General features: G+C 30.8%; 2 protein-coding genes across 8 annotated transcripts; both read left to right on the forward strand.

Moving 5' to 3' along the window:
- The first annotated feature begins 413 nt into the window (after window positions 1–413).
- On the forward strand, window positions 414–7,237 carry LOC118067630 (regulation of nuclear pre-mRNA domain-containing protein 2). Of its 3 annotated transcripts, XM_035084470.1 has the most exons (8): window positions 414–1,266; window positions 1,339–1,931; window positions 1,997–2,305; window positions 2,398–2,466; window positions 2,534–3,041; window positions 3,113–3,548; window positions 3,616–4,688; window positions 4,809–7,237. In XM_035084470.1, the coding sequence occupies exons 1-8, from the start codon at window positions 1,110–1,112 to the stop codon at window positions 5,129–5,131; spliced, it is 3,468 nt and encodes a 1,155-aa protein (XP_034940361.1). In that variant the 5' UTR covers window positions 414–1,109; the 3' UTR covers window positions 5,132–7,237. The 3 variants fall into 3 exon arrangements, with proteins under 3 accessions (XP_034940361.1, XP_034940359.1, XP_034940360.1); XM_035084468.1 differs by having other exon boundaries at window positions 3,616–7,237; XM_035084469.1 differs by having other exon boundaries at window positions 415–1,266; window positions 2,534–3,008; window positions 3,616–7,237.
- Window positions 7,238–8,047: 810 nt separating this feature from the next.
- Mctp (multiple C2 domain and transmembrane region protein) lies at window positions 8,048–18,563 on the forward strand. Of its 5 annotated transcripts, none has more exons than XM_035084471.1 (13): window positions 8,048–8,122; window positions 8,556–8,824; window positions 8,892–9,296; window positions 9,784–10,050; window positions 10,266–10,408; window positions 10,505–10,696; window positions 13,791–13,939; window positions 14,898–15,303; window positions 15,413–15,555; window positions 15,946–16,305; window positions 16,400–16,664; window positions 16,766–17,091; window positions 18,121–18,563. In XM_035084471.1, the coding sequence occupies exons 2-13, from the start codon at window positions 8,776–8,778 to the stop codon at window positions 18,227–18,229; spliced, it is 2,814 nt and encodes a 937-aa protein (XP_034940362.1). In that variant the 5' UTR covers window positions 8,048–8,122; window positions 8,556–8,775; the 3' UTR covers window positions 18,230–18,563. The 5 variants fall into 5 exon arrangements, with proteins under 5 accessions (XP_034940362.1, XP_034940365.1, XP_034940363.1 ...); XM_035084474.1 differs by having other exon boundaries at window positions 13,800–13,939; XM_035084472.1 differs by having other exon boundaries at window positions 9,787–10,050.
- Window positions 18,564–24,286: the final 5,723 nt, after the last annotated feature.

Raw genomic sequence — 24,286 nt, forward strand, 5'->3', positions numbered from 1 at the left:
TTAGAAGACTGATTCAAGGATGATAAATTTAACGATAAATTAAATAACAATAAACTTGAACGATTTTGTTGAAATGATTAAGTAAAGTATTTCGATTGATTCTTTTTTGAAAGCTAGTTTTATTCGTCTGCGTGTAATCACTCAATGATGTCTTGATTTTATTTTTCATGAATCTTATAACACCTAACACGATTAACAATTTGAATCTTCACGCATGCGCTTGAATAATGATGTGTGCAAAAAAAAATTCTCAAAAAAAAATAAAAACAATGAAAAAAGGAGTAATCGCTATTATCAACTGCTAGTTGATTACCCATTAAAAAATAGTGTTATGGTTCTTCATTAGGCGAGATAGAGGGAGTGAAAAATCACTTGATCGACTCTCAATTATTTTTAAAAAAATAATTACTCTTGTTGCAACAAAAACGATATTTTTCTGTTTAAATGCTATAATTGATTGATATAATTATTGAGATCAAGTCTCAAATAAAGTTGTTGTCGAGTAATGAGTGTTGGTAAAAAATAGATTTATTATCCTGATTGCCGCCGAACGCCATTGCGCGACCGTGTTTTGATCTCGAAAAAAATGGCGGAGCTCTAAACCTCCTTGGAGCGGTCTTAGATATGTGAAATATCTGTAGAACGTATCTTAATTTGTGATAGATATTGCACAAAAGTTCAATAAATTACATCTTGTGTATCTTTCATGTTATCTCAAGATCATCATGTTCATTCAACTACTTACAACAACGTGTTGAAGTAAAGTTTTTCCAGTAGTGAATTTCCCCCCTGGTGTGAACTTTTCTAAATCGCTAAATATTTTTTAGTGATATAAAACATTAAAACGTATTCTTAAGAATCGTACTAGCAATTAATCAAGGTGATACTATTGGAAATAGACAGAAGAAACACGTTCATTGAATCATCTTTATAACATCAATTGTTTAGTTTGTGCATCAGCAATCTTTGAGCATTAGGTTAGTTTCTGAATAGATTTAGGAGTTAGTGATATTTTATGATGAGCCTAAAATTCATGTCGTGTTCTTTCACGTTCACGATTGACGGTATTATATATATTACCTCTTAAATATTGTGAAAATTAGTGGACAATGGCGTCCACTGACTTTGATGTTGAATACTTTGAAAAAAGACTCCAAACACTTAAAGATTCTCAGGATTCTATTCAAAGTCTTTCATCTTGGTGTTTGGAACGACGACAACATCATAAAAAAATAGTAGCTTCATGGTTACAAGTTTTAAAAAAAGGTAATAACCTTCTCATTTAAGTGCATCTTTGTAAGTATTGATTAAATCATTAATTTTCTGTTGATTTTGCAGTCAAAGTAGAGCATAGACTCACTCTATTTTACTTGGCCAATGATGTTATTCAGTATTCCAAAAGAAAAAACTATGAGTTTGTTGAATCTTGGGGGACTACGCTTCAAAGGGCAACAACAATGGTCAGAGATGAAAAAGTTAAGCATAGAATCCTTAGGATCTTCAAAATATGGGATCAAAGACAAGTCTATGATGAGGAGTTTCTCGCAGATTTATCAGGACTTATTTCAGCAGCGCCTAAAAAAAAATCTGAACCTCAACCTATCAGTGTTCCAGAAGAATTCCAGGCTCCTCTTTTGATCTCAACAATGCGTTCTTGTGCTACGTTGGAACAAGCCACAGATGCTCGATTACGCGATTTACGAGAGAGTAATATTGATATTGACAATGCAGAAGAACTATGTACGTCTCTTAAAGATAGAAGACGTGTAGAAGATGCGGAAAAAGAGGTAGAAGCTGCTGTAAGGAATGTAGAAAATTATGTTCGAGCTCTTGAAGCTGAGATTCGAGAAAGAACGCAGGTATTGGATTTACTTGAACAAGCAGATCAATTTTATGAGACTCAACGGGGAGAAGTTAAGATAGTCGCTAATGTAAGTAATAATATAATTAAATCATAATTAAGTTTTCAATACTAACTATTTTTGATTTATTTTAGGCTTATCGTAACTTTGGCAGTCGAGTGAAGAATTTAAAAAAGAAGTTAGATGAATTATTACCTACTTTGACATCACCAATTCCATCACCGGATATTAATGCCCCTTCACCAAGTCCTGATAGTGATATTGAACTTCCTGGAGAGGACCACAATCAGCAAAGTGTTCCACCGATGGGCCTATATGGTTCTTATGGTCAAGAATATGACGCTGTACCGGTACCCGGAGCAGACATTTCTCAAGGAAATAGTTCCACAGATTTTACGAGTAATTTTTCATCATTTATGGGCGGAAACGTTGATTTTGACATGGTAATTTTTTTACTTTCCATTAATAAGGCATTGTATGAAAATTTAAGTTAGATATTTTGTAAGATGATTTATGAATTATATATATTTTTCAGAGAAATATTTTCAATGACCGATCAATGACTCCGACAGGCAGTAATCATTCATACAATACACCGTCAGAGGTATATATCATTTGAGTAGAAGTAAAAATGTAGAATTTAAAATAAAACAAAACTTTATCTGATTCAGGCAATGCCAATTGAGGTTATAAACATGCGACCTTCGAAAGGGGACGTAAAAGATTTTTCTGCTGCGAATTTTCTAAAGTCAGTTCTTCCAACTGCCGAAGGTGCTCCGAATTCTAGTGGAATTCCGGGTTTAGGTTTAGATGTGCCTGAACCTCGAACTGAGTCTCCACAACGTCCAGATTATGGACATTTACTTGCAGGACAACTTAATCCTGTTTCAGCAGGATCAAGAATATTGAATATGCAAAATACATTGGGAAATCATCAGATGTGTAGGAGTTTAGCAAACGAGTCTCACACATCATCACCGTACTCAAGTCAAGGAAGCCAAAGTAACATCCCATTTGACACATCAACTGCAGCTCCAATTAATCCATTACCACCTCCTCCTTTGCCTCCACCAATTTTCCTCGATGATGAAAACTGCTACAATAAATTACCACCGAAATTCCCGACTTGGACACCAACAAATGAAGGTACGAAGGAATCAACTATATGTAACATAGAAGGTGAGCCTTCGTTCAATTGTATTTACTTCTAATAGCGATATTAATCTTCTGTTTTGTTATGTATTGTTTAGAAAAAAGTATGAATTCCTCTTGGACCAGTGATAATAGTGATAAAGGGAAGAATCAATGGGATGGTAACGATCGATGGGATCCAAATGATCCCGATTGGTCAAATGGTATGAGAGGCAAGGGACCAATTCTCACAGAGACACCTGAGTCTCCACCGTTGTATGAAAAATCGAGCTTTAGAGAGCCCGTGCAATACAACGATCCGCAGACACAAGAGCCAATATTAAGTAGTGCTGCTGATGTAGATCATCGAGTAATCTCAATTCCAATGCCAACAGATGCTCACCTTCCTCATCGATTGATGAAAGGTGCTGATGTTGATCATCGGAATTTAATTAGTCTAACCGGTAGTCCAGCAAATAGTGCAGCTAATTCTGAATCCGTAGTACCAGTATCTAATAGTGATGGTTTGTGGTCTAACACTGATCAAGATTACCGGTAAATCTTCCTTTTATTATTTATTACGTAAGAATATCACTGTGTCACTTATTGATTTTTATTTTAGACAACAAGTTCAACCTGGAGATATTGTTGAGAGCGTTGACATGGAAATGTCAGACGAAGAGACAGAAGGGACTAAGCAGAAAAATCGAGTTCTTGTCGATGTAAGACCTCAAGATCGTGATTCACGACCTATTCCTGCTCCTCCACAACCAATACCACCACATCACATAGATATGGACATGCGAATGATGCCAATACCGAATAATCCTCTTATACGTGGACAAATGCCTCCAGATATGCATAACGTTCATCCAGGACCTATTCCTGGTGCATCGTTCCATCATTCCCAAGACTTTAATGTTAATCAACCTCCAGATTTCAACCGGAATCCGGAAGAATTTAGTTCTAATTTAAATTGCCGGCCAAATTTACCTCGTCCAGGCTTTATGCCTAATCAACAATCAGAGTTTCCGCCAGACTTCCAACCTCAACAAGATTTTCATCAACCACGTCCAGAGATGTATGATTTTCAAGATACCTCACATCAAAGACTGCCGGGCCAAGAATATCATGATGATTCATTATTGCGTAACAGATATCCACCACCAGAACATCTTCATTCACATCCACCACATCACCGAGATTCACCAATGTTTTATAGAAATGATCGAGGCGGAAGAGGGCGAGGTGCTTTCCGGAACCGTCGTGATCGTTACTCTGAAGACCATACTTTATCTCAGCGCAATTTACACAATCGCAGAGGACGTCAAGAACAAGCAGAGAATCTTGATAACTTAAATAATCAATTATCTGCACTTCAGCCTCCAGAAACTGTAGTAATATTTGACGATAATGGAATACCAATAATGCCGGATAATACTGATTCTGTAGCACATCCAGGAAATAGTATTGAAGAGCCAAAAGAGGAGCTTCGGCCTCCCGGACATTCTAGTCCTGTGCCTGACGAAACATCAACAGTAGATGGACCAACTGAGAGTAATGACGTGCCTCCAGGAGATGTTGAAGAAATTGCTAGTGAAGACAGATCACAAGAAGGTTCAGTTGCACGAGCAGATGAGCCTCCCAGAAATCTTTCGGAGCATTTAGAAGCTCTAATGAATTCCGGTAAAACAGGTGCGAATGAATTAAAAAGACAATCATCAAATGGTAATTTAATTGACCAACAGGATGATGAAACGGTGGCGGCTAAAAAACGAGCACTTTTGCCTAATGGTCCTCAATCTTCTACAACAGGTACTAATGGACCTCATGGGGCGACGGAGTCACAACCTGGGATGGTATTTGAATATGATGGGCAACACGGAAGTCCGAACTTTCGTGCAAGATTACCCACATTGACATCACCAACATCCGGAAATCAATTTGGAGCCTGGAGAGGTAACAGTCCACGCGGCAGGGGAGGTTTCAGAGGTTCACCCCGAGCACCTTGGAGTGACAGAGGACCACGAGGACCTCCTGCTGGCAATTTTTTGCCACGAGGAATGAAACGCGGAAGTCCATTCCGTGGTGGTAGCGGTGGATTTAGGGGCAGGGGTAGAGGGACAGGCAATTGGTAAAATGGTTGATCAAGTGGAATTATTAATTGAAAGCTTGATATAAGAATAAGATTGGTAATTGAGAGGATGTATAATCATCGTTTCTATTTTTCTTGTAAATAATGTAACAATTTATAAAAGGATCATCACTGCTCATTAAAAAAAAAAAGAAAAAATTATAATTTGCTCTACAGAGCTGGATTGATCCTTCTCATTCATGCGTACAAATGTGTATGTATATGCGTAAGATTAATAGGTAGAGTGAGGGGTTATTTTAAAAAAAAATGCGAGTTGTCTCAGTGAATGAGCTCTCAATCTCTCAAGGGATTTAGTTGATGATACGGCAAATTGTATAACGTAAATTCTAACGACAGACGTAATAAGAGTTTGTAATATAAAATAGAAGTAATCAAAACGTACTAATTATGTCAATATCATTAATTTTCTTTTGTCTGATCGTCTTGAGAAAAAAAACGAATAAGAAGCGAGTGTATTAATGGAATTAGTTATTATTAATACTTCAGCTTTGACTTTATAAGTATTGAAAAGATTATAAATTAACCTAAAACACTCGCTTATCACCTCGTATTTTAGGCCGTATTATCAAAATGACAAATTATAAGCACAGACATGTCAACAAAAATTACTTTCAAAAAGTGTAATAATAAAATACAATAATTAAGTTTTCTCCAGTTCGTGCACTTCCCCTTGCTTTTTCCGAAATACGTTGGAGTAGGTGAAAGCATCATTTACAGTTACATTTAATAAATATATTGATAACAATATTACCTATCGCTATTGTTAAATGCGGAATTATTAATTACATCAATAAATTGTCAATACTACTGAATGCTGGTAGCTAACAATCAAATTATAGACCACAACGATAACATCATTTACTGATGTTATCACCAGCAATCAGTGTAATAAAAATTCTGTGTAAAAAATTTTATTCATCATAAATTCAGATGAGTTTCATTTACCTAAGCGTTATTATTTGGGATAAATAAATTTATTCTTATCGCCAATTACATAAAAATTTTTAAGATGATTTATTTATAAATCAAAAGAGCCTATAAATCCTTCAACATTGTTAAAAAGAAGTTAGATGAGATATTTATTGACATTCTAAGATAATTGGGTTATTTAATCCCAAATAATGACACTAAAAGGTAATAATGATCTAAATTTTTATTGAATTAAAATTGTTTTATATAGAATTTTCAAATTTCATCGAATATGCACTAGCGACACAGGTTTCCGTATATTTCTTTCTTGGCAATATCGTACGAATCAATAAAACTGTGCTTCCCCTTCAAAAGCTTTTATAAATGCTATAGACTCAGTTCTTTAGGGCCATGAATCAATTAAAACTGGCTGTGATAAGAATTTTATTTGTATTGATATCATTATTAGAGACCGGTCTCTGGATAAAATATTATTTGTAGTTATTTTTATTAATTCTGGGGGAAGAACCCTTCTATATAAACATGATCATTTTTATTTTCAATCATCGTTTATGCAAAATTTATTGTTAGTTTAATGATTCTATTTAGTTGAAAGCAAATTAATAGTATTCGGAGACATGATGAGAGATAATTCCATTAATGTGTCTCTTCATTAAATTTGAATACCCAGCTAATGATGAAGCTCTAAATGCTTCCTTCGTGATTCGAAGTTAACAAATGTTTCGGAGATTTGTGTAATTTCAATATAATTTCTAGTCAGAGCGAATCATGGTTTTGTGAATCATTACTGATCTCAATCGATAGAAAGCGTGAATCGAAATTACTGAACCACATGATATATATTGGGCTTTTGTACAATTCAACAGAAAGGCGCGTAAAGAATCGCGCACGCGCGTGCTTTAAATTCTTTCTACACTAGTTTTTTTCACTATCTATTCATGTAAATAAATATTTCCTGTCTTTCGAAAAAAAGTTAATTCTATTGAAAGAACAAAGATTATGAAATATATAAAAGTTTTTATATGGAGAAATAAAAATGTATATTGCGTTAATTGACGCACAAAAAATTTGTAAAAACCGTACTCTGTAGCGCACTAATTGCATACTGTGTATGCGGATAAAAATTTTGTACATTGATTAATAAATTTTATTATAATAGTATCGTTATTTTTTATAGTAAAATATAAGAGTGAGTGAAAATAACTCTTGAAAGTTTTAATACAACTTTTTTTCATTCCCCTCTTCTGCATAAACCTAAACGTTGCGTGTACCAGAGGTCGATTTTTCCATCGCACTGAGAATCGCTTACAATCATGGGGTTGAAAACATAAACGGAGGCGTTGCCAGGATACCAGTAGGTCACGTACTATCCAACTGACCGCCAACCTGATGCATCTATGATATTAATTCCCGCCATATCTGTTCTTAACAACATCATAATTATTGTTAATAAATATATCTTCCACTAACTTTTTTAATTACTAATTCTTAATTAAGATAATAGTTTCCATTCTTATAATAACAACATCAAGCTAACAAGCTTTGTCACTTCTATTTTCATTAAATTAAAAAATAAATGGAATTAATGTTATATATAATGATCCAAAACCCAACCTAATGGTGAAAAGACCTAGAGATTAGTCTTAATACTCATTATCAGATAATAATTGATTATGTTGTTACAAAGATAATTTAAAAAATATTTTTCCCGGTATTATATTCCAAGTTCCTCGCCACCACAAAAATGATTAATTTCCTCTAATAACGATGTTATTTTGTAAATGCGTGATACACGTGAATTTTATACATCATATAGTGAATTGGCTCGGGTCGATAGAGCCTCCTCCACCCTCTTCACCACCTCTCTCTAACATTCTCTTGTTCTCTTGCTCCATCGTCCCTCCTCTTTTTCTAGTTTTCGTGAGCATGGCATGTAGAATACGACACTCTGTCGAGCTTTATCAGTAGTGCCGCGAACGCAGAAGAGTATACTAAGCCATGGAGAAGCATCTCCAAGTGTCCAAAGACTTGAACACGTTTTTCGGTAATTTTTTTCATGTTTAATCCTACTCTCAAGTTGATTTATCTAATTATCTCAAGATTAACCCTAATAATAATGTTAGTTTGAGATATCATTAATTATTTGGTCGCATTGTTGATAAAGTCATTGCGTGATAACAAGTAGTTTGCTAGCAATGACCATTGGTGTGATAGATTAAGTACGTATGCCATTTCATTCAAGCGAGGGTAAGCATACTGGATAACATACCTCAGAAATGTCTTTTAGAATGTCGTTTGGTGATGACAGTGTAAGTTCAAGGCTGATAGAGGTCAGGTATCAAAAATATACGGGTTAAAGATACAAATAAATGTTGTCTTTTGTGTCAGTTGGTCGTTATTTCATATCGATTTGACCTTTATTCTTTGTTTTCCTGAAGTAGGTTTGGTTTATTAGTTGTTTGATTTTTCTGTTACAGGATGATCAATCCGCTGCATCATCTAGACTATTTTTATTGGCTAAAATCCTGACACCATTTCAGACGTTTTCAAACTCGGTGGTCGATGGTACTCAAGACTTTTGTTGAATCTTCAGTGAAACAATGCTCTACGAACGTCGTCTCGTCATTTACTTCAAGAAAAGATTAAAACTGCCAACAATTTGGACCCTAACTCGTCACTTCAAAGCATTGAAACAAGATGAGCAAAAGTGTAGAGCTGCTTGCTGGATCCGAGGACGGTGAACGTGGTAAATATTGTCATAATACTTAGTTTATAATTTGAGTTTTTGTTAAAAAATTATCATTCAAATTTAGAGCAAGCTCAAGCAGATGACAGATCACGATTAAATTTGAATGGAAATAGACAACTTTCAAGAAGTGCAACTGAACTTCGTGCTAACAACGACAATGCATCTTCCTCTCGTACCCAATCAGCACAACCAAGTTCTCAACATCGTCATTCACATGTTCTTCACCATCATCGACATGTAGCATCTGTAGCACAACGTACCCATACATTCTTTGCAACGTTAAAGAGTCGTTGGGTGCGTGGTCGTAGCAAAGAAAGAAGAAAATGTAAGGAAATGCCATCAAATCCTCAAGATTCCCCTCATCGTAATGTTGGGGTGGAATCTGATTACGCAGCAGACTATTCATCAGAACACAGCAAGAGTTCATCAGCTACACACAGCCCAGCAAAAATAACATTAAATCATCCAGGTAATTCACGACCACCCATCTGCAATATTTATGAGAAAAATATTTTGAGACGCAGTTATTCAGAAATTAAATGAATAGGAAGAAAAATGTAAAGGGAATTGATTCAAAACAAGAAGAAGTTTTTCTACTATCAGTCTTTATTGCTTATGCACTATCAATCAATTATAGTTGTCTACCCACTTTATAATTTTAGTTAAAGACTTTTCATCAAATTAAACACTGAAATAACTATATTTTAGTAAACACTGCACACTTTGTTACACAATAAATCACACAAAAAAGGAAATCTGTCACAAATACTCTGCTACATGAAAATAATAGTTAAATACGATAATAAAAAATAAAACACATCACATGACATCTTCTTCAGGATCGATACAATGTGTTAATAATCAATACTAGAATAAATAGAAACGATGACCAAGCATTAGATACTTGTACTTATTTATATAGGTTATTCTATAATATGATATTATTTGTGTTTCAGTAGAATCTCCATTAGTCAAAGGAAAGGCCTCCCTTGAAGACAGTCCAGGAAAGTATTACGATGGTTCATCAAGAGTTTCCAATTATCTACGATATTATCGAGATAGTGAGGGTCAAGAGGAGTCATCATCAAAAATGGGTGATACAGAGGATAGTCATCAAAATGAGATTTCCCGACGTCGGGAATTGGCGCTTAGACAGCATGCTTTCTTCCAACTACGTTTGCACATTAGAAGAGGCGCCAATCTTGTGGCGATGGATCGATGTGGTAATACGATTACCTATTGATAAGAGTAATATTTCTACCATCATTTTTTCCTCTTTTTTGCTTCTACTTTACTTAGTAGTTTTTTTTTCGTTCCGCCTTTATTATTTTTTCTTACTTGTTGTTGAATTACACGTTGACGTAGCACAGTGATACTTTGTAGCTAGCAATTAACATCAATAAAAAAGTAAATTTTGTAAATCATTTCTCCCACGCAGGAGCAAGTGACCCTTATGTAAAGATCAAATGTGCTGGCCGATTGCTTCATAAATCTCGAACAGTGCATCGCGATCTAAATCCCATATGGGATGAAAGTGTCACTCTGCCTATAGAGGATCCGTTCGAGCCACTGAACATCAAGGTAATTGATGTTAATACATACTTCAAGTCCTTTCAAGATGATAAAGATCCGCAAAGGGAATAATAAATTTTCACACTCACGTGATAACTTAAACAGGTCTTCGATTACGACTGGGGACTTCAAGACGATTTTATGGGTGCTGCACTATTGGATCTGACCCAACTTGACCTGGGACAACCTCAGGATATCACTTTAGAGCTAAAGGATCCAGCAAGACCAAGGCAACATCTTGGAGAAATTTTTCTTACTGCAACATTATGGCCACGCAACCAACAAGAAAAAGAGCAGGTATTATTATTATTTGCTAACTTAAATTTCCTTTTATTGTTTCGTCTTCAATGTGTTCTTTATCCAACAAGATAAACATAAAATGGCTGGGAGACCACTTCCGTCTCCCAGCTCATTTCACGTCCTGTTAACTTATCACAGTCTTCCTGAAGTCAGTATATTACCTCTTGACTGCGTTGTATTGAATCATATGACGTTGGAGTGGATGTATATGGGTTTGTTTATAAATATCGCAGTGACACTGATGGATATATGATGATAGTACAGCGGGGAAAGGAAAGTCTCAAGTTGCTCTGTACTATCGGAGGAAAGAGCATGCATAATATTCCTCGTGGGATAAGTATTATGTTTTCCAATATTCCATTATCTATCCAACCAATGTGCCATTTCGATGGTGGTCAGAAAATGCTAGAAAATTTCTAGTTCATTTTTCTTTCTCATTATTCATTTCTTTTCCTCCTGCCACTGTGATAAGCTTTCAATTCAATATAGACCTTTTTCATCATCCCAAGAGCTTAGCCTTTATGTTCTAGAGGTCCGATAATAGCAATGATCCGACTTAGCACCACCTGGGATGATGTAATTGAAAAGATCATCAAATTTTATCTTCTTTCGATGTCTTTATATAGCTTTTTTTTCTTCAGAAATGTTCGTACCCGGAAATAGATCGTGAATGCTGGTAGTTAAGTGTCGTATAAGTTGCGATGGCTCTGTTGTAAGTGGATCATATATGTCTCTAATCTGGATAGAGAGCTAAAGAGAGGGGACACTATCCTATACAGCTGGTTGCTTCTGTACCGGTTGAAATTCAGTTTAGTTTAGTAATCATGACGATTCGTTTGAGGTTTTACTCGTAAATAGTAGGTAAAGATGGTGAAGTGTTCATGAGTACTGCTAAGATGAATAAAACTTGTGCTGTGATTAAATGTCCACCAGAATAATGAAAGAGTTTATTTCCAAATAACATAACACCGATAATCAAGTTATAAATTGATATCAATTAGAGATGATTAGAACTGGAAACACTTTCTTGGTCGAAATTCTTTTCAAGTGTAATAATGATAAAAGTTTAAGATTATGACATCTTGATAATTTTATTAATTTAATTACCTAATTAACTATAAACAATGACTTTTACAACAAATAATTAGAGATTTCGAAACATTTACTGGTAACTTTTTAATTTAAATAGCGTTGTTAAAAACAATTAGTGATGTAGACTAATAGTGTTGATGTATTTAGCTCGTGACTTCCTTGACTTCATTCATTTTGAAATATTCAAATGAACTGTATTTGTATTTATAACGTTTCAATTACACCGCAATTAAGTGTCTAGTTGACAGAAGACTAGGATTGATTAAAAGAGTGGAGAAAAAATACTCAATTTTACTCAGAAATGAAACTATGCATTTCATTGCTTTGATAACTTTCATAGCAAAAAAAAAGATATATTTTACATAAAGATTTGGCTTCAACTTCTACTGTTGATTTATCCGTAACTATGATTTCATAAAAAATTCATCAAAATAAAAATTCTAGTGATGAAGATAAAAAAAATATCAGCTGTAAAAAATTATTATAAATATTTAAAAATCTAAAATCAATAAGGTAAAAACATCTAGAATGAAATTATTCACAACGTTTATATGGAAAGTTGTATGAAGTATGTAATAATATGATATTTTATATGAATTATACCGCAACGTAATATTAAACTGCGCTTAATAAAAGAATACATCAGAGCACACCTAGTCTAATCCCCTCTTCCAAGCTATCATGAGTGAGGGTCTTTCGTCATGCAGTCGTTAACTTTGACTGTTATGTTATCGAATCGGCACGTTTATCCAACTTCAGCTCTGGTTATCGTCAAGCATGTGTATATGTGTGTATATAAGAATGAACCTGTTGGTGATGAAAAGTAAGCAAACACAGGCGATTACTCAGTTAAGAAAGAATTAGAAAAAGATAAATCGTGCACCTTATGATAACATTATATATTCTACCTTATGTATAGTTTTGAAATGAAAGAGACATCGGTGAGACTCAGTGAATAGAAATTGTATGAAGGCATTTTTTTCGTGTTTATTTTTTATTCTTTTTTAGTTACTGCTCTACTATTATGACAAACATAACATTGCTGTCTTACAAGTGTTGAGTAATAGTGTCTCATAAATAATTCATCCAGTCATGCAAAAACTGGAGGTAAAAAATAAAAATGAAAATATCCAAGATGTTGAAAATGACAGTGAAAACTCAAAATTCAAAGAAAATGCATTACATGTGAGTGATTTAGGTTGTTCATTGTTAGATCACGAGAATTGTCCTATATGTGAAAATATTTCTGAAGTTGAAGAAGAAAATGAAACTAAATCACAGCACTCTGGAGATGAAGAATTGAAAATTCCACTCATTTCACTGTCTGATGGTAAAAAATCTAAGACGTCAGTATCTCAGAATTTAGCGGGACGAGATTATTTGAGTTTACGTGAGAGAAAGTATGCTAAAAAAGCTGTGAATACTTTCAAAAGTCGCCTGGAGCGAAAAGTTGAAAATGTTGGAAGCATTCTAGAAGATAGAGTCGAAAAAATTTTAGACGAATGTACAGAAAAGCATCCTTGGCTTCATCCAATTGAAACTTGGATTTCTGATCGATGCAAAGCTCGAGCAGTGACACAAGAAGTTAAAAAACATTTTAAACGTGGCAGTATGTCTGAAAGTGAGGGGGATAACATCAGTGTTGATGGAGACAAAAATATTCTCAATAGAATTGAAGAATGTTCAGATAAATCTGACGATTCTTTTCATTCCGCCAATTCCCACTTTTCTGACTCTAAATTAATGCCAACAATTCTTGCTCCTGAAATTCAAGTTCACAATAAACACGAACTAAAACACGTTCGACATGACTTTTTTGACCGACTTCGTGGGGGATTTAAAGAGAAGTTGGATGATGTTACACGGGTATAATTAATTTTTTTACACGTTATTTATTCATTATGTCAATATTGAGTAATGATATACGTATAGCACATGATGAATCATTTTTTAACTTACTAGTAACTTGTAATAAAAAATTCATCATTTTTACCTTTAGTATTTTCAGAGAACGAATCGTCTAGCAGATGTGAATCGACGATTAAAATCTCAAATATGGAGCTCAGTAGTCACCATTGTTCTCGTCGAAGCCAAAAACCTTCTTCCTATGGACATCGATGGTCTTTCAGATCCTTATGTCAAGTTTAGGTAAATTGAAATTTTTACAACAGAGAAAAATAAATTCAACATGGGATTAAATTAACTATAATCCGGAAATTTAATTGGCAATCGGATAAGATTAGCAATGCTTTGATGGTCGTTGTTAAAAAGAATAAAAGTTGTATCGTAAAACTTGAAAAATAATGATTACTTTTCTTCTGTCGTACTTCTAAACCATTGTCAATACTAATTAAATGAGTTTGAAATAAGTTTTATTAAAATTTTTTTCCTTGTCTAAAGTTGAAGTTTATCAGTAAAAATTTTTTTAACATATATAATTAATTTATAAAACATATAATTAACCTTGATTCATTTATAAAAATGTAAATAATTAATTAATAGTAGGCGCAGTACAAGTTAATTTTAAAAGTCAATCAATCAATGAATAATTGTATTCTATGTACCACTCATAATCAAACAATTGTTAGTCATTTTTGCAAAAAAATTTTCAATTAATGATGGTAATAGAAAAGTATAGAGTCGATAAAAATTGCCATCAAAAAATATATGAACAAACTTCTTATTAAGGTACAATAGAAGCATGGAAAAAATATTAATTCTGAATCACATGAGAAATTGACAGTTTATTTTTTGTATTTATTATTAAACAAGTTGATATTAGCTTTTAATAAACACTTTCAGTAATAATACTGTTCAACTGATTCAAACAAAAGACTGAAATTTTATATATTTTATGGACAATTAATAAGTTTATTCAAACTTTGTACCAAATATTTATTAGATTTGTTACGCTTTGAGCATGATATAAAAGCTGTCAATTTTTATTTATGTATTGGATTCCTTATCTTTGAAATTGATCTTAAAATACGTTTTTTTGTTATAAATTGTCTAAACCCTGAGGGATCATCGTACTTTGATTATACTCATATTTTTTTATAAAAACAAATCTCAAGAAAGAATCTAATGAAAGTATATATTTTTTAAGATTGGGAACCGAAAAGTACAAATCCAAAGTTGCCCTCAAGACACTAAACCCAGTTTGGCTTGAACAATTTGACCTTCATCTCTACGAGGATCCATATCTAGGTCAAGAACTAGAAGTCACAGTTTGGGACCGTGACAAGAGTCATAATGATGATCTGATGGGAAGAACAACAATCGATCTGGCGAGCTTAGAACGTGAAACAACACATAGGATATGGAAAGAACTAGAAGATGGAGCAGGAAGTATTTTTCTTTTGCTAACAATCAGTGGAACTACTGCCAGTGAAACGATAAGTGATTTAGCAGCGCATGAAGAGACATTCCAAGAGCGTGAAAGACTCAAAGCCAAATATTCATTATGGAATACACACCAGAGACCTCGAGATGTTGGACATCTCATTGTTAAGGTACTTGAAAAATTTATTCAAGCACTTTTAAGCTCTGCTCATATTTAAGTATTAAAGACATTAAAATTCTAATTTTTGAATTTTTTATCATGATTTTTGTGTTTAACAGGTTTTTAGAGCACAAGGATTAGCCAGTGCTGACTTAGGAGGCAAGAGTGATCCTTTTTGTGTTCTAGAATTGATAAATTCAAGACTTCAGACTCAAACAGAATACAAAACATTGGCACCCAATTGGCAGAAAATTTTTACTTTGTAAGATATGAATAATATATTTTTCATTAAGTTATGAATAGTAATGATAATATGAATTGATTTTTTAATGTTTTTGGCATATAATATTCATCATTCAGAATTTTCAATAACAGAAGTATTGTTTTCAAATGATACATTATGTCTCCATTAACTAAAAACAAAAAAAATACGTTGGAAAAGTAAAAAAAAATAGAAATAATTATAAAACAAAACTTAATGGAAATATCAGTCAAAAAATATCAATTTTTTATGAATACTAAAAATGTAATGAATAGTTATAAAAATTTACTTTCATTTCAAGGCTTTGATTGATTATAATAATTTAGTTGAATTATTACTTTTAACTTATTTTCTCTTCAAAATCAATAAAAATTTATTTATTATTTCCAGCAATGTAAAAGACATCAACTCAGTATTGGAAGTAACAGTTTACGACGAAGATCGTGACCATAAAGTAGAATTTTTAGGTAAGGTAGCAATTCCTTTGTTGAAAATAAGAAATGGAGAAAAAAGATGGTATGCCCTGAAAGACAAAAAGCTGCGATGTCGTGCAAAAGGCAACTTTCCTCAGATTCTTCTGGAAATGACTGTGATCTGGAATGTACTGAGAGCTTGCATGAGAACAATAAACCCAAAAGAAAAAAAATACATGGAGCCTGAAGTGAAATTTAAGCGGCAGGTTTTCTTAAAAAATGTTTTAAGGCTCAAGGCTATCATAATGTATTTCATAGATCTAGGAAAATATATTCAGTAAGTTAACAAAGTAAATTGAGATATCTAGAATTAGAATTTCATGTTAAAGCATTATATGAATGTTTTATCAATGACTATATTTTACTTTTAGGAGTTGTTGGGAATGGGAAAGTAAAACCCGGAGTATTGTTGCGCTTGTATTGTTTATTCTTGGTTGTTACTATTTCGAGCCCTACATGTTACCCGCAGCAGCATTACTCATAATGCTTAAATACTGCTTAGTGTCATTATTAACGAGTTCGCAGAGCTCTTTATCCTATTCAACGTCCTCGAGTTTACAGGATCCAGATGTCAGTGTGGAAGATGGACCCCCTACACCTGGAGATGATGATGACGATGATGAAGATAAAGACAAGGTGAATTAAAGTGACATATTTCATTAAACGGTTTTTCTTTTTATTTATACAGTAATTAAAAAGTAATTCAGACACAGAATAATAATCTATTTTATGTGTAGGAAGAGAAAAAAAGCTTAAAAGAGAGACTTCAAGCAATTCAAGAAGTTACCCAGACTGTACAAAATTCCATTGGATATATAGCAAGCCTTTGTGAGAGAGTTAAAAACCTTTTCAACTTCACAGTACCATATCTTAGCTATCTTGCGATGTTTCTCGCAGTTCTGGGTGTTATCGTTCTCTATCTAGTTCCTGTGAGGTATCTAATTCTCGGCTGGGGTGTTAACAAATTCCTCAGAAAAATTCTCAGACCTCATTCAGTTCCCAATAACGAAGTTTTAGATCTTATTTCTCGTGTGCCTGATGATGAAGATTTACTTAGCTACAGGTATATTTAAAAAAATATATTTCTATCATTAATGTGATTAATAATTCAAATTATAATTTGATTTTTTATTGATAAAGATGATCAGCTGAATTTGAGTACTCAGTTAATAATATTATTAAAGTAACTATTCCATAAAAATCTATTAAAAATTATTGATAATTCAAATAGGTGTTATAATATTTACTTGAGTTGAAAAAAATGACTTTTAGGAATTTTAGGAATCAATGATAAGTCGTCACTTTTGATATTGATAAAATGTTATATCATTACTAGAAATAAAATGTTTATGTCAGTAATCTTCATATCTGCTGATAACATTCGAGTACATACCTATTATCTAATATTTATATATCTATTATTATCTTATTATATATATCTTAATTATATATATCTTATTATATATATCTTTTATTATCTATTATTTAAATTTGTAGAGTTAACGATACACTCTCAATTTAATGATATGATAAAGGAATATCTATTTAATATAATGAATATATTAATCAAAACAAAAGTTGACAATAGCTGCATGCCCCAATGTTAGAAAATGACATCAAAACTAAAATAATGGCGTTATTTAAAGCTGGGGGTTTTGAATAGATAGCAGACTAATGTTAAAAAGATTAAGTCATTAAATAAGATCAAAAGTTTTTGTTACTCTAAAAGATTTAATCGGGCTTATAATCATAAATTATGAAGTAAAACATATCATTGATTATATGAGAATACTGAGTAAACGTTTAAATTAGACCCGTAAATATTTTTAACCCCTTTATTTTCTTTTATTCATTTCTTTTGTTACAACTTACCAGTAATTTAATTTTTATCACAAAATACAAAAGTGTCCTCTCTGATCATTTTAATTGGAAAAACAACGTTTTAACTCAATAATTGTTTAAATATTTGAAATGCACTGACCTGTTATTTAAGAATTTAAAACGTGATGAATAAAATAATAGAGAAATATATACATTGTTTGATAACAAACAAACAAGATCAAAAGACTAAGTATGAAACGTTTGTTCACAGGGAACTGAAACCTATGCCAACGGCAGACTGTGAAAAAGGAACAGGCTCCAGTCCAAGTATTAACGCAACGAGTAGAAGAGAACAAAGAAAAAGACATAAAGCAGCGTAACAGAACATCCCGCGGCCGGATGTCGCGGGAGTGCGGTCGTCAAGCATCTTAAGATCAGTGTTGACTCGCAAAAAAAAAGTCTTACCATATTCGCCGTAAAATTTTCTTCGACAGATTGTATGAAAAATGATGATAAAGACTGAGGATGAGTTAGAACAAGCGATTGCTTCCGTAATGATAAGTTGACGGAATCATTTTCTAGTCAATAGTCCAGAAGTTATTAAAAACCTGTGATGGAACAAGAAGAGAAATTTAAAATATAAATAAAGAATACTAACATAAATTAATAAATTTATTACTTAATTGAAAAAAAAAAAATTAATAAAACGTTTAAGAAGAATTTTCAGCACTTGAATTGTTGTTTTTTTTAAATAGCTAAATTATTCGAAATATCGAGGAAAAATAGTTATGAATGTTGAATATTGTTGAGGGAGAAAATTATGAAGACAATTTTTATCACAAAAAAATTGTTGTGCATATTGCGTCCATCAATGTCACTTAGGCTACGTAGTTTTAAGCTGCGCGTAGTAATTACGCATGTGATGATTTTCAAAGATAAAATAATAACGATTAAGTGAATTAATGAAATAATAGATTATATGGGGATTACCCAGCACCAGGGACTGGCTGAAGCGCAATGTTCAATCCTCTCGAAAAAGAAAGTTTTATATGCAATTGTATGGAATATTTGAACTTTTCCTTGATACTATTTCATTCATTCGAATTCTTATAGTAAAAAAACTAATTATCTATCTATCAGTTATTGATATAATTATTACGATAACGAATTTTTCTATCTTTCTGTGAATTCACTTATTTCTTTCATCAATGAATTAAATGAAGTGCATATACTTCATAGTTAATATCGTATCTAACTATTTTTCAAAATCAAGATCTAAATACACATCACACTTACACGATTAAATAAAAGTCCTAAAAGCTGAGTATTTTATTCAATGTCTGGATATTTTAAAGATGGATATATTTTATTCAGGAGAAAAAAATATATTTTATTTTATCTACAGAGTTCTAAAAAATTTAAATAAAGTAGAGACATGAGTAAAATATATTGAGGAGTAATAATTTATTGTGAAAAAAAATTTAAGTGGTATTAAAATAACTCATCGATTATATGTACTAATATATTTTTAATTATTACATTATTTTAGTTGATGGTTAAAAGAAACAATTCTTAAAAATAGTTGAGATGTTTAGAAAATAATTTAGCTATGATTTAGTTTTCAATTTTGATTACGGGTAATTTAAAAATGAATTATAAGTTGTGTAACATATGGGTTAGTCTTGAGAGAAAGGTGTTACAAATTCCACTGGTAAATGATTTCCTAAAAAATTAGCATCTGACTGAGAATGATTTACATGTGCCAGTATTTTTATGCAACATTCAAATAATTTCTGAGAGCTAATTTAATTTAATTAAAGAATTTATTTCAATATCATTTAAAATACTTTAAATTAATCTGCAACTAAATATTCTAAATATTAAGTACATAATGATTCTTTAAAAATCATTGTTTACATTAATACATAAATATATTCTAAATTATTATTAAAATATTTATTAATCGAATTTTGTTCCATAAGAAAACGTTTTGGAGTATAATTAAAACAATTTATTTATTTATTATTCGAAAGATATCCACAGTGGAATTTTTCCTAACAATTCAATTTATAATATATATTTAATTATCTTATATAACAAAATAAAATTACATCGTCGAAGGAGTAATTAATTTAATTAATTCTGTAACAGTAAATACAAAACAACCAAAGCTGTTACTACATTATATTTGATTGCTTTAAAGAATTTAATGTCATCAGTTAATCGATAAAGCCATGGCTTAAGTCATTAGCTTTATAATTAACTGATAATGAAATAATACTAAAGTTCTAATTATGAGAATTTAGAGGTGGAAAGGATAAATTAGATATCAAGCATTTCATCAGAACGAATATCCAATTATTCTATAAAATTTTTTGTAAAATATCAATCCTATTTAAATTATTTGTTTATTGAAAAAAATCATTTTATTCTACTTTCTTATCAGTATTTCAATCTCATTCATAATTCATTATCTACTTTCATCCATTTATTAATAATACAATAATGATAATAGTCTATTATATTAATAATAAAAAATAAATTAATCAATAGGCTAGAAATTGTGTATAAAATATACACCAAGTCTCTCTTGAAGCCGTTGGAAGGCACAAATAATGATTTCAATGTAAACCTTTAGCAATAAAAATTTACAAATTTATATAGATTTGATTAGAATATGTACAAATGAAGAAATGAATATCAATCAATCGTACATTTTTTAAATATATTTATAAAACAAATATTTATCCAATCATCATATTAATTATTATTATTATGATCGTGATTAATATCATAAAATATTTATGAAAAATTTTTATTCAGACATTGAAATTCAACTAGCCATTAGTACTTTTATTTGTTACTAATCAGATTAAAAGATGTTCAATTTTTGGGATTGTATTATCATTGATAGAAGTGATATTTTCTCTAAGAGTGTGATTGTCTTTTTTCTATGTATTTTTCTACTCTATCAAATATGTTTGTATTATCTTAATGAATGGTATTATATTTGAGAAAAAACAAGAAAACATATTACTCCATAATTATTCAATATTCTTTAGTAATACCTGCTGAGTTCTTCCTCATTACATATTTCATTATTGGATTTTTACTAAACCAAATGACTTACATTAAAGAGACACTAGTCACAGAATTACTTTGAACAATTGATGAAAAAAAATTATATGACTAGAAAAAGAATTATTATAAATATTACATATATTTTTTATTGTTATTGTATTAACGAATTTTTCATGTAAATTTTTTTGTGCTAATAAATTAGCACAATTTTAATTAGGTAAACAAAAAGTATAGAAAAAGTAATTGCGATTGGTCGGTCCGATTAATCTCGCACTAGCATTTTTTATTTAAGATCAATATAAATATAATTATACATGATCAATAAGGATATGAAAAAGAGATAAATGACATAATTGTATATTAACAAAAAAAATCATTTATTGAGTTTTATCGATGAATATATTTAAAAATTATAGCAATTATATGGATTAAAAAAAATACAAAATTATAAGAAAGCGCACTCATTTGAATCGAAGAAAAGCACCAATTGTCTTCGTTACAAATTTTAGACTGATATGATTGGATAAACTAAACAAGGCAGTTTATGTTGCCTTCCCACCATTATTCAGACGTGAAAATAGGTTTAACGTCTAGCTATGCTTTATTCTCGTTAAAGTTTGCGTACTTGAGACCCAAGAGTCGTTGTTATATTAATGATAAATAAAAAAATTTACAAAACTGGAAACAAGCGTTTCTTTCATAATTTAAGATACTGAGATAAACAGATTAAGAGATAAGAAATAAAAAAAAATTAATTGACCTGAAAAAAATTTCTTTTTTCATTAAGAACACTTTCTTTGTAATAAAAAGTATTATTTATATTATTTCACTTGTATGTTTCAATTAGTACACTTTATTTAATTTTTAATTAATTCTGTACTCATTTACTAATTTGTTTGCTTAATTTACTATTGAATTAATTTATTTTTTACTCTAAAAACGTTATTAATTACGTTAATTGTTTTTCTTTTCAAAACATAGACATTTATCAATTTGATTAAATTTCATTTTGTAACTCTGGTGTATTGAACAATTATTTTGCAATATTGCATTCATTTAATCAATAATTTTCTTAACATAATCAATTATAGTTCTAATCTTCTTTAATTCTAATACTTTGTATTTTTTAAAGATTGTAAAGATCTACTGTTTTTTTTAGGATTATTCATTAGTAAGCTATTCAGTATGTACTAAATTTTTAAAACATTATTTAAACTTTTTCTAGGATACTCAATAATCGTAATTGCTTAACATATAGATATCAAATGATAAATGATAACTTACATGAATGTTTGACTATGACTCTATTTAATTCACAATCATTAATTATTGCACTTTTTCTACGTGATCAATATAGAATAGAAAGGTAAACTTCATTCGAACAGTAAATATAAATGTTTCAATAATTTATACTCTTTTATTGTTAATTGAACTTGGTATTAATGATCAGCCCCTGGATGTCTGACCTCCAGAATTCAAAATATTCATAAGAAATTCATGTTTGACTAATTCGTCAACATATCTGTAACCTGAAAAGCAAGACGGAATTTAATTTAATGAACCCATGTGCATATTTTATTTTTAATTAATTTCTTCCATGTTTTCATTTTAAAATATTATACATTTCCTGCCATGGCCTAGTCCAATAATTCTTGCTTGTCCATTTCACTTTTTATGTGTTATATTTTCATAACTTTCTAATTATTTCCTATCAATCAAGATTAAAAAAAATTCTTTAAAATATTCTGTAATTGGGTATAGAGTAGAAAGAATGATACAAAAATCAAATGAAGGAAATTTTTGTATAATTAAAATCTTAGATGTTATAAAAATATTTTTTGAGATAGAAATCTCAAGTACAAGCAATATAATGAATTAATTGTCGTCTGTTTGAAGACTTTCAATTTCTTCTAAAGTACTAAAACTTTCCAACTGTTACTTAATCTAGAGGGAAAGCTTTATAGAAGTCTTTGAGTTTAATATTTTTGTAGAAAAGTTGATCCTGATAAAAAAATTCACTTTTCATCTATACATGTGATCTCATTATCACAGCTTATTATCATTAGCTTAAAAAATAACCATGTTATTATTATCACTAAAGAATGACTTGAAATAATTATGAAAGCTACCAATGAAACAATTCAATCTCAATAGTCGATTCTTCCATGCATCATAATGATTTCCATTTTTCACTTTTCGAATGGCAACAAAAAATAGAGATGTGATTATATTTTTCCATTCTAAAAAATTCTGACTTACAGCTATTGAAGGGTCCAACTAGGTTCCAAGTCGTCTATTCTATTTGATGGTATGAATATAAATTTTTAAAAATAATTTTTAGTGACTAGTTATCAGAAAAGAATAACAGAATAGTGTCAAGAGGATGTTTCTAGACCTTTGACTGATAAAGAGACATTGATTCAGATTTGTAAAAACGACAGTTCAATTTATTTCAAATGATGATATAGCACTCATTTTTAAGAATATTTTATGTATTTTACTCCTGAGATATTCGTAGCTTGTTTATTTATAATTTTTAATAATTAAAAAATCCATCATCTTGATTTTTCACTCACGAAAACTGTTAATACATGCTTTTTATAGATTAATGAACATTGAACAACTTTTGATGAGTTTTTACTATTTTTAACTTACTATTAGTTAACTTTAGATTACTAATAAAACTTGTGTCAACGACTAGTTTCAATTTTTTCCGTTACAATTAAAATGATATTCAATCATTATGCAAATCATACACAAAAAAATTAAAATTAATGATCACAACTTCCGAAAGTGATTTACACCATCTCTGACTTAATTATGGATTTAACTAATAGTTTAGGAAGTAATTTGATTGCTCCACTAACTTAAGACATTTCATTATAAATTTTCTTACATTTGATGCTATTTAAGAAAAAACCTTACCTAAAAACCTTATTCAAGACAATTTAAATTTATTTACTTATAAGTAGAACGATGAATCCATGAGTCACATAATATAATGAAGATGATCGATAAGATTAATGCGAAAAATTCTGATGGACAATTTATATAGTTTTTATGTCTTTGATGTACAAACTAGTCATTTATTCATAATAATGTGATTTTCAATAATTAATAAAAATTGAAATATTATTAACACAATGAACAAACTTTATATTATTTTTACCATACGTTCACTATGCATTTCCATTATATTATCAATTTCTCATCATTAACAAAATAAACCATCAAATAATTCCCTATAATTAGCATAATTATTTAATCAGTGGCTTAGAGTACTCGAAAAGTATACGTATCAATTACTGTGACCTGTATGTGTAGTCAATGGGAATAATGAGTTATTATTCACACCA

The sequence above is a fragment of the Chelonus insularis genome, unplaced genomic scaffold (genome assembly GCF_013357705.1).
Source record: "Chelonus insularis isolate UGA/USDA-ARS -01 unplaced genomic scaffold, ASM1335770v1 contig_390_pilon, whole genome shotgun sequence".
NCBI lineage: Eukaryota > Metazoa > Arthropoda > Insecta > Hymenoptera > Braconidae > Chelonus > Chelonus insularis.